This window comes from Ixodes scapularis, unplaced genomic scaffold (assembly GCF_016920785.2).
Source record: "Ixodes scapularis isolate PalLabHiFi unplaced genomic scaffold, ASM1692078v2 PGA_scaffold0__279_contigs__length_252992795, whole genome shotgun sequence".
Taxonomy (NCBI): domain Eukaryota; kingdom Metazoa; phylum Arthropoda; class Arachnida; order Ixodida; family Ixodidae; genus Ixodes; species Ixodes scapularis.
The window spans coordinates 76773556-76783909 of record NW_024609835.1 but is presented as its reverse complement, the minus strand read 5'-3'; the positions used below and the strand labels follow the sequence as shown (position 1 = coordinate 76783909).

Here is a 10354-nt window from a genome sequence, read left to right as displayed (position 1 = left end):
GATTTTTTCGGCCGCACACCAGTCACCTAGATGTGTTTGGAGATTTGTGTTTTTCCTTTGTTCCCCTTCCCCGGGGAATGATTTTTTCATGTAAATTTATGTTTCTTGTTTGTTTTTTTTAGTTCTAGAGGTTGCCAGAAAATTGATTCTGAATGCAGATGAAAAACAAAGCATATAAAATAAAATTACAGAAAAGTCCATATAAATCTTCTTGCAATACCAAAGTATCCTTGCGAAATCTCGAATTGAAAAAATATAGTGCCAGGATATCGCAGTCTATCGTATGGGAGTATTCACTGGAGGCCATACCTGTGCGCATGACTGCTGAGCACATGCTGATGGCATGCATAAGCAGTGTTTTTGCAACATAGATTACAAACCATCAAGATTGCCGGTCGGAGCAGCCTATTAATGTGAGCTCGTTCTGAGAATGCGCTATAAATCGCCCACTCAAATATGGCATCCAGTGAATACAAGCCCAAGTTTTATTCTGAAATTCTGCCACGTCTCGCTCTGGAGGAGTGCTTTAACCTGACCACACGGGTGCACTGCGGCAAAGCAAGACATGCAAAATCGCAATGACTACTTTGTCGCTGTCGCTTTACTGCAGTACATCAGTGTGCAATGAGAAGCGCACTCAACGAACTAACTCGCCAGAGCAGACCACAAAAATAAGAATTATTGCGAAACTTCCGAGTACATTCAATGATTGACGTGAAATCAAATGGAGTAGTACGTTATTTGAGACGATTATCGAAAGTTCTGAAAACCCGCACAAGCATATCATAATGATCCGGCCTGGTGGAGAGCCCTGAGCTATTCACTTCTCAGTATTAAAGTGAAATGAAGTTGTGGCACAATGTTGGTGCAAATTCCTTACATTTTGGTAAAATGTAGCAGAATAAGCCCTTTGGCGCAGTTTGGCACAAATGGCACAGCAATCACATCATTGATTTAGGTGTTGTGACTGACCCTGGGAATATACTTTGTGCAGCGACTCAGCCCCATCGCCCCCCCCCCCCCCCCCCCCCCCCCGCACGAGGAGAAGAAATACATTGTGTTTCAAAGTTGCCTCCTGCAGCTGTTCCGGCAGTGCATTACATGCCATGCAACATGCACACTTCAAACCTGGACCCAAGGCACAATGATCAAGGTGAAGGCTGTGTGTCGCGACAAGCATACGAGGACTTGGCTGAGTCAGCCACTCATCAAGAACAAGGCTGCTTGCAACGTCCTCCTGTCCACAGCTATTGTGGCCACTGGTTCCAGCCCTTACAAGGTGCTGAGGCTCCTGGAACTTATCAACATCCAGGCTATTGCAGAACGGACATACTTTCTTTACCAGACAGCGATCGTACAGCCTGCAATTGAACGAGTGAGTGTCTCAGCTCACTTACTGTCTGCCAAGGGCCATGTTTCTCTAAGTGCAACTTTGGAGCCGCATACTCCCATAGCTTTTATTAATGTGCGACCTTGCCTCTTAAGTCCAGCAGGCGATGGGTACCACCAACAATATGCTTAGACAGCATCCACTAAAAAAATTAGAAGTTTGTTTTCATACTTTGCATTTGAGTTGGCATGTGGTAGCACAAGTGGTGATGCAACAACTTGTTCTTGCATCACCACTTGTGCCTGCTGGACAAAGCACAAAGAAGGACAGACGGACAGCATTCACTGCTCGAGATGACAATCTATTCTATATAGTATGTGGCACTGCATGTGAAAGACAAAGGTAATTCCGCTACAAGTGTAGCTGCCCACTCGTAATTTGTTAACAACGAAAAATTTATCAGTTTGGACAAATATTAAAGAAATGTTTCCTAAAAATGTAATTATTATTATTTCTTAACTTTTTTTTTTTTGCAGGTGTGGAATCGAGAGCAAAAGAGGCTTCTTGAAGAGAGGCGGGGAAAGAAAGTTCACTTGGCTGGAGACGGGAGGTTCGATTCGCCGGGCTTCTCCGCTAAGTACATGACGTACACGTTCATGGAGATGGACACCAACCGAGTCGTCTACTTCGTACAGGTCTGCCTAGGAGAGGCAAGTATTTCATGCTTTCAGGGAGGCTTTTTCGTCCTTCTAGTAAAGTTAAGGGGACTGTGCAAGGTGACTGTTTATTGAACCTAAAAAGAAATTGAAATAAATTGTTAGGGGCAGTTTGACCATGTAGCCATTCAGTTTCCTGACTCATGTGTGGCCAATAACTCGTGTGCAATGCCACTCACACCTTCCTTTCAATAAAATTGCTCATAACTTAATAAGTTGCTGCTTAATCATTTAGTAACTCGGCATTAATTGTTTTCTACCTGCATACTGTATTTACTCAAGTAATAGCCGCACTGCTTATGAAGAAAACCTGAGGGTTCGCTTTTCTGTGGAGCACGCGGCTTGCCTATCATTGAGATCGACAGCACGATTCCAGCAGTTTACAGGACAGAGATAACGTCTTTGCGCAAAGATACCATCTGTGAAGATTGCATTTGTATGGAGAATCGTGCTCTCGATCTAGTTATTCACTATGTTATTTATGCACAACGCAATGATTGGCCTATATATGTTTTGCAGTAAAGTAGATGCAAGGGCCTTGTTCATAAATAGTGCAGCTATTACTCGAGTAATTATGGTATGTTGTCCTTTATACTATCTGGGTAGTCCCCACCTCCATCGTTTTAATATCAGATGGCAACAGGTTTAGATGTTTTATATGCAACCATTTTATATAAGCTGACCAATTTTGCTTTTTTTTTTTTACCCCAATCTTTTTTTGTCATGGTTTGGATTTGAGAATGTCTAAATAACATAATATGCAACATGCTATTATTGTGCAACCATTCTTTTTACAATTACAGGCTCCTGAGGTCAAGACCAGCAACTCCATGGAGTTGTATGGCTGTGTCAAGGGCATAGATTTCCTCAAGCGGCAGGGCATCACCATTGAAGACTTGGTGACCGACCGTCACGTCGCCATCAAGGGCCACATGAAGACGAAGGAGCCCGAGATCCTTCACTACTTCGATGCTTGGCACATAGCAAAAGGTGCTAAACTTTAATCATTATTCTCCATGTCCTTTGCAGCATCATACCAGTCTGTCATGAAGTCGACATTAACAGCTCTATGTACTGACTAGTTCCTTTCTGCACAGGCGTAAGCAAAAAGATGCTGGCGGCGAGCAAGTATGCAGGGTGTGGTGCCTTGGTGCAATGGGCACAGCCTGCCTCCAACCATGTCTACTGGTGTGCGGCCAACAGCGAAGGAGATGGCAAACTCCTCGTCGACATGTGGAAAAGTGAGAAACATTTTCCAAAACTATATTTTGTTTATTTCTAATACACCCAGCAGTGCCAAAGCATTATGTGAGGGAGTGGGTTACAGATAAAAAATGCTTGTATAAACAAATCATCCCAGCGAAGCTGTAAAAATCACTAATGTGCATCTGCCAGGCCAGTAGCTACTCCACGGCTGGCTGCAGCCATCACATATAAAGGTGATTTGTGCGTTCCCTTACCGCAGGCACGGTGAGAGTTGTGAATCAGATCAGGGACTGCTTTTACTCTACTTGAAGAGGTATCTGTCGTGTATTCTGGGAAATAATCGCAGCAAGTCATAGCAGTCTACCTGGAGAAAGTGTGGGTCCAGGGTCACATTTGACACTACTGTAGAAACCTGCATACACTAAAAACTTCATATAATACAGATCACTATTTGCAAACCGACAGAAAATAATATTAAAAAAAGATTAACCCACATTTAATGCGACTCCGAAAAATGAAGTGCAAAAGCCAATGCTTGTTTGCTTTGAAGTCCTTTACTATTGTGGGATGCCTTTCTGTATTACTCGTTCCATTGCCTCTGCCCCTAGTAAATCAATTGTTTATACCAGGATGCAAAGTACATTATTTTTTCACAAAGTGTGCCATGTCTACTTTCACCCCAGAAAGTGCTTCGTTCTTTGGACACCTGACACCTCTTGTGCTGTTGCATGCAGAAAGGGGTTCTGTCTGTTGCCTCCACCCTTGTATCCTTCCCTCATTTACAGCCAACTTTTGCCATGCTGCTGCCAACTGTCTTCTAAACTAAAGTCACTTGTTTCGCCGTGTATCACCTCTGCAATGGTCCCAATGAGGTGCTTGGCGAGATTTTGATAGCAGCCAGGCGATCGACAGTGGCGACTTTGGTTGATTAAGTGGTCGGGTGATGGTACAACAGCTAACAAAAGCGTGATAATGATTTTGGTTACTTGGGAACCGAAACTACGAGAGACAGTGTTTTAACTGACCTCATGAATGCTGAAAATTTTTTGAATCTTTATATAATACAAGACACAATTCACATGCAAAAACATAAAAAAAATTCCTCGTATTACACACATTTCCGTGGTATATCATGCAGTAGTGCATTTGCATCTAACATTTGTAATTTCAAAAACAAATCAGCACACTACCCTTGCATTTCCTTATAATATTAAAAAAGAACATTGAGGGATGATGTTTCAGAACAACCTATTGGAGGAATACACTAGTACATGTAGAAGGATGTAGGACACAAGCCGTATATAACAAGCTGTAGTTGACCGTCCCAGTGGTATGTCTGTCCCTTTTTCTCTCTATATTCTATTTTACCTAGTTCAGCTGAACTTTTATAGCCGTATATAACTTTTGACTGAAGTTCACGCCCAATGCCAAAATCACACAATTTTGTATAAAAATATTATATTATAGAACAAATGTGAATGCAAAAAGGAAGCCAACATGACAAAATCAGCAGAGGCCAGCTATACAAACTAGCTCCTCAAACTTCGCCTGATCAGAAAGCAATTCTTCAATATAAAACTGGTATTCGGTAGTCATGTAAACTGGAGGGTGACAGCAGAAACTTTATGAAACTGCAGGCATCAACAATCATGCCTCGGATGTGCATACTGGCCACGGAGGGATCTACAACCGCTGCCTCCATGAACCTCTCATTGGAGAGAGGGAGTGGCTCTCTCCAGGTCAGTAGATAACCATTTCAATAACTTAGCTTCACTCACTTCTTTGTCTGGTATGAGTGCATATGTATATTGTGGGGAGGGTAAGTAGAAAGAACCTCTACAGTGAGCAATTTTTACTTCAGGTACCCCAGCATACAAGCGTTTTGCAGCAATCACGACACAACGATTGCTGCTCAGGGACCTCGAGCACGTCTCACCCGCGGGCCAGACCTACAACCTCGAGTCTTATCACAGTACTCTGACAAGATTTGCCCCCAAGTCTGTTGCATTCAAGCCCGGCATGATGCTTGCCAGGTTTGTCTTTTGTCAATAAAGCTGGCACACCTGAAAGAACCCAGTCTAGCTTTGTGTCAGGTGCGCAGCCAGGAAGCGGGCCTATCGTGTTTCAGCCCAGCCTACAGCCCTCCAACCCTTCCCCTTCCCCCTGCCTCCGGAGTGTGGTTCCACTCCTATCCTATGCTCAAGGCGCCATTTTGCATGTCCAGCGCAAAAAAATGTTTCCATGCCCTCGGCACCCCCACACGCCAAGAGCTCCACCCCCTAGCCCCCCCCAAGAGCTCCACCCCTTAGCCCCCCCTTCCTCCCTTCCCCCCCAAAAAAAGTCTCTGGCTACGCCACTGTTTTTTGTTAACACTTCCCAACAATTCTTTTGACGGTGGACAACATTTCTGCTTCAGAACCAGGCTGGCTGACCTCCATCATAATGAGAACTCCACAAGAAGCCAAGCCCTCACAAGACGTCTCAAGTGGAAGAGGAGAATGCAGAGGGCAAAGAAGGGGATTGAGACCGTCAAGAAGGAGAAAACCAAGCCTACCTACGGTATGACATAAACAAGTGTGTTGCACTGGGCTTTTCTGAGATAACTGCAAATGTTACCAGTAGCCACTTGTTTGGTTTAAATTTTTTTATTGTGTAAAGCTTCCCCTATGCTCTCAATTATTACAGCGTACGTCGGCGCACTTCTCCACGAAGTTGTCGCTTCCTGCAACGAGTCGTCCTCCTTCAAGGAGGCACTGGAAAAGACCCGTCAGGAAGAAGTCCTCCCCATGGCGGCGCTGTACCCAAGGCTCCCCAAAGAGCAGCTGGTGGCGCAGAGAATGTCGCGCTTCAGCCGGGGGGCGCCAGGACACTCATGAGGTGAATGCTCCATACAGATACCTTGCAGCTAATTATTTAGCATGAGGATTAGGGGTATGCCAGCTCACCTGGCTTTTTGGGACATAAATCCTTAAAGGGACACTGACACACCCAAAAAAGTTTTTTTAGTGTTTTGCCAGGCGATTCATTATGGTGTCAAAAGACCACCAAATCAATATTTTGCAACAGTGTCACATATATTTTTTAACAAAGTAAGAAAACGCAACTGTTGCGCTTTGAGGCGCTCTTTCGCTAGGTATTCGTTGATGACATTGAGGTCGAGAAAGAATCGCAGCACCATCGGCTTGTGTTAAACGGTCTATTCGACTGCCCGTTCTCTCACGGTCGAGATTCCCCGTCCCCCCCTTCTTCTCACCCCAGACTAAATGTCTCATGCCAGTGGTGTCCATTGTTGTTTTCAACAGCAACTGCTCGAAACTGAAACGAAAACTGGACTGGGGAGGAAGAAGAAATATAGAGAAGGAGACAGCGGGGGGAAGCCACATGGCTGTGCAACCTTTTTTGTCTTCAATCGACATATTTCCGGCTTTTTAAAAGCCACAAAAAATTGGTATGATATTTAATTTTAATTTTAATATTGAGTGTTTGCCTTCAATGGCCCACGACGTTGATTATATTTAGTGGTTGTGTCGAAACCAACCAAAAACGGCACGTGACCTTGGAGAAGAGAGTAAGCGCGACTGAAACCGGCCAGCTCTTGATTGGCGGTTTTCGGGCTAAAAGAAAATGAACTTCGGGCAGCAAATTGTGTTCTGGGTAGTTGTGCTCTCATATGTCATGTACAAATAAAAACCTTGGCGAGCATAAACGCCAGGTCAGTGTCCCTTTAAAGTTGGCAAGATTTTCATGTGCAATCACACTTTTGGCAACTTCATGCCAATACATCTCTCAGAAGGGACAAAATGTGAGGATTAAAAGACAATAACTAGGTACAAACAGCAATAATTGTATCACATTGCACCCCTTAAAATTTGAAAAATATAGCATCCTTATGGACTTTTAAATTTTTTTCGAACAGCCAAGCCCAGAAACTGAACCTAGGCCAATCTTTCCTGTAACTGCAAGGATTGTGGGAGTATGATTGTTTTCAAAATCTCTAATACTGAATTTGGTCATACTATGGAGTAGAGTCCACTATACAGGCATTCACACTGCACGGCTTAAAGCCCATCTGATAAGCAAATTTCCGTGTTTATCTTGGCTTATCTGGAGATGGGTTTTCTAGAAATAAAACTCCTCACTCAGAGACAGTGCAGTGTACACAGGCTGTTACATCTCATACATTACATAAATCTTAGAAGCGTTTCAGGACTTCATCTGACCATATCACTAATTCTTAAAAATGGCTTGATATCTCGCAATACATGTATAAACATTCACAGCATCCAGTCCGCTTAGTTTAGCTTTTTTTTTTTTTAAATTACATACTAAAAAGCACACTATTTCTATCAATACTTATATCTCTCTGTGGCACTGGTATTAAGTTGTTTGCCCAGTTTGAAAAAAGTTCAAAATGCAGTCAAATGTTTATTAAAGTTTATACACAGTTATTTGTGGGGCTGAATCAAAGAATAACAAGCTCTGCTGATTTACAGGGGTGCAATTAACTACAGCTAATGTTAGCTGTTACTACTTTGATACTTGTGGTTTCAGAAGGATCTACTGCACAAGAGACCACCGACACAAGAAGTGAACCAACCTCAACTATCCACTGGTGCGGAGTCCAGAGAGGGGTACCGGAAGCCAGTGTACCTCTGGGAGGGAAATGTTTTTCTTATTTTATGAACAGCACATGCTGGCAAAACTCGCCGGTTTCCAGCGCCCAGGCGACCCCACATCCAGCGGGTGAATTGCCGGTATGCCACAAAGCGATACTTCCTGCAGAAAAGAAAAATCGAGCGTTTGTTTTTTGTAGACAGGAAATAAACAGTACCTGGAAAATCTAAGCGAAGTCCTTTTTCGGGAGTACATCCAGCTCCCTTGTCACACGGTGTTGAATGTTGGGAAGCACAATCACACAGATCCCAGGTCTAAATAAAACGGACAATTTCATGCTTGAATGCCCACTTCCTCCGCTAACATTCATACTGTGAGTAGACGATCCTTGGCCAAAGCTCCTTTACCGTTTGTATGTTTTCTTTGCGACATGCAGTTCCAAGCTTGCCAAATTGACGAACATCTTCGATGCTGTCCTGCCTTTCTTGAAAATGTTTAAACCCGACATAAACCTACCTCAGAGTAACAACCTGTTAAATACTTTTGCACGTGCAGAAAGACAAAAGTTTTCTTGATGCATTGTGATACCGGTGGTGCAGTCAAACTGGTTGGTGAGCAGGGCGGGGCATAGATACTCCAGAGAATATTCAGGAATACAAATACTGAGATATATGTATTTTAAGGCCTAAAATACAGATGCTATATATCTGTCTTATGCAACGGGATGACCCTGAGACACCTCTGAAAAACATTGAAAAAGTATTCTGGAATACAGATACAGACACTTATAAAAATACATTTGTTCCTGAACGGTGCTACGTGGGGAGGGCATACTGTTGAAATTTGGGCTAGTTGGTGAAGCATGTTTAGGGGTCAAACAGCGCGAACAAGGTACTCTTGCAATACATTTGTATCGCAGTACTGCCCAGCCCTGCTGGTGAGATCGGTCTATCTGCAGTATTCCTGAGTTTTTAAAATAATAATAGTGGGTGATTGTCCACAGTGGGTGCTTCTGCAGTATTTGACAGTAGTGTCACGTGTCACGCCAACTCCCATTATTTTGACAGGCTGTTATCTATAGGTCTAAGATATGTGGTGCAGTTGGCCCATGTGTATATACTGCTGCCGTTACATGTAATAAAAACACTGTTGATATGTTTAACTCTGTTGCAGTCTATTTTCTATGCGCGGTACATTGCTACTTGCTAGGAATGAGATTAATCCCTAGAAAAGCATATATGCTTGCTTTGTCAAAAGTAAATTTTGTGCAAAATCAAACAAAATATACACGACAAAAAAAAAAGAAAAAAAAGGAGTGATTTAATTTGGGATATCTTTGGCAAGACAGTAAATGCCTAAACCTTTGAGCAATAAGGAGTCGTGCATGATTCATAATTTTCACCGAATAAGATGCAGAAATTGAAGAACAAATATAAAGCTCAAAATTATGAACACAAGGAAACCATGCAAGTTTGGGCTTTCGAAAACATGAACCCATACTAAAAGGTTCCGTGAGTCACCGCACTCACACAAGTCCCTAAATGTTTACATGTAGTACATAATCACGGTTTTCGTTTTGGGTACTGTGACGTCTGCGCCACGGCTAATTCGGCTAGGTTGCCTCATGCCAACTCTCATGCCCGCCTACTCACTCGTGCAGCTGGTGTTGAAGCTCACGACCGCTCTCACGGACTTCGCAGTATGCCACCGCAAGAACGGCAACATCTAAGCATAGCTTCGAGAAGTCTCCGTCCAACGTGATGCACCGCGTCGGTTGCTTCCGCACGGCCGGTGCCAATTCTCGGCAGCAGAAGCACTCTCGAGGTGTCGGCATCGCAGTGCAGCGGCCGACGTCGCACCTGTTTGATTGCAAAAAACAGTCGTTAAAAGCCGAGCTCCCCGATTGTGCGCGGAATGTGATTATGGGAATAGCTACAACGAAAACGCTCACCAATCTGTGCTTCCAACTCGACGAGGTGGCGGTGGCTCCGGTAGTGGGGCGGTAGGAAGCACGCCCGGAACTTCGTCGAGTTGGGGCCGAGAAGCTTCGCCAGCGCGCTCCGGACGCTTACGTGGAGTGTCCTCGTACGGTACTACTCCCAGTTCCGCACTTCTGTGGAGGATTCGGACCTCCAACTCCGACAGACCCGGTAAATTCATGCCGGCAAGCGCGGTGGAGGGCTGAAGCGAGCAACGAGCCGTTGACGCGTTGCAGGGGAAGCGGCCATTAACGTAAGCCGTAGCCGATTGGCCAGTCACTACGCCAGGCCAGGACCAACCACAAAGACAGGACCAGAGACGTAAGAGGGAGGTTATTTTTTGCTTTTTTTTTTTTTTGCTTTTTTCTTGTAATTTTAATTTGCCTATAACTTTTAAAATAAAGCGAATTTCGAGAAAAGAAAAAGTTCCCCGAGTTACTACGTTCAGTGCGCTCAGGACTGGTGCAAATTAAAAAATAGTAAAAAAGGCATTGCAGGGCCCCTTTAAT

General features: G+C 43.9%; 2 protein-coding genes across 2 annotated transcripts; one reads left to right on the top strand and one right to left on the bottom strand.

The window, feature by feature from the left end:
• The first annotated feature begins 3882 nt into the window (after positions 1-3882).
• Positions 3883-6293, top strand: LOC121836984. The gene is made up of 5 exons (XM_042292191.1): positions 3883-3889; positions 4890-4991; positions 5114-5285; positions 5669-5811; positions 5938-6293. The coding sequence occupies exons 1-5, from the start codon at positions 3883-3885 to the stop codon at positions 6126-6128; spliced, it is 615 nt and encodes a 204-aa protein (XP_042148125.1). The 3' UTR covers positions 6129-6293.
• A 1557-nt stretch (positions 6294-7850) lies between these two features.
• LOC121836983 (P2X purinoceptor 7-like) lies at positions 7851-9984 on the bottom strand (the record flags this gene model as incomplete). The annotated part of the gene is made up of 3 exons (XM_042292188.1): positions 7851-8028; positions 9519-9725; positions 9818-9984. Coding segments are annotated over 3 exons (552 nt in total), but the record flags the coding sequence as incomplete, so codon positions are not given.
• Between the last annotated feature and the right edge of the window lie 370 nt (positions 9985-10354).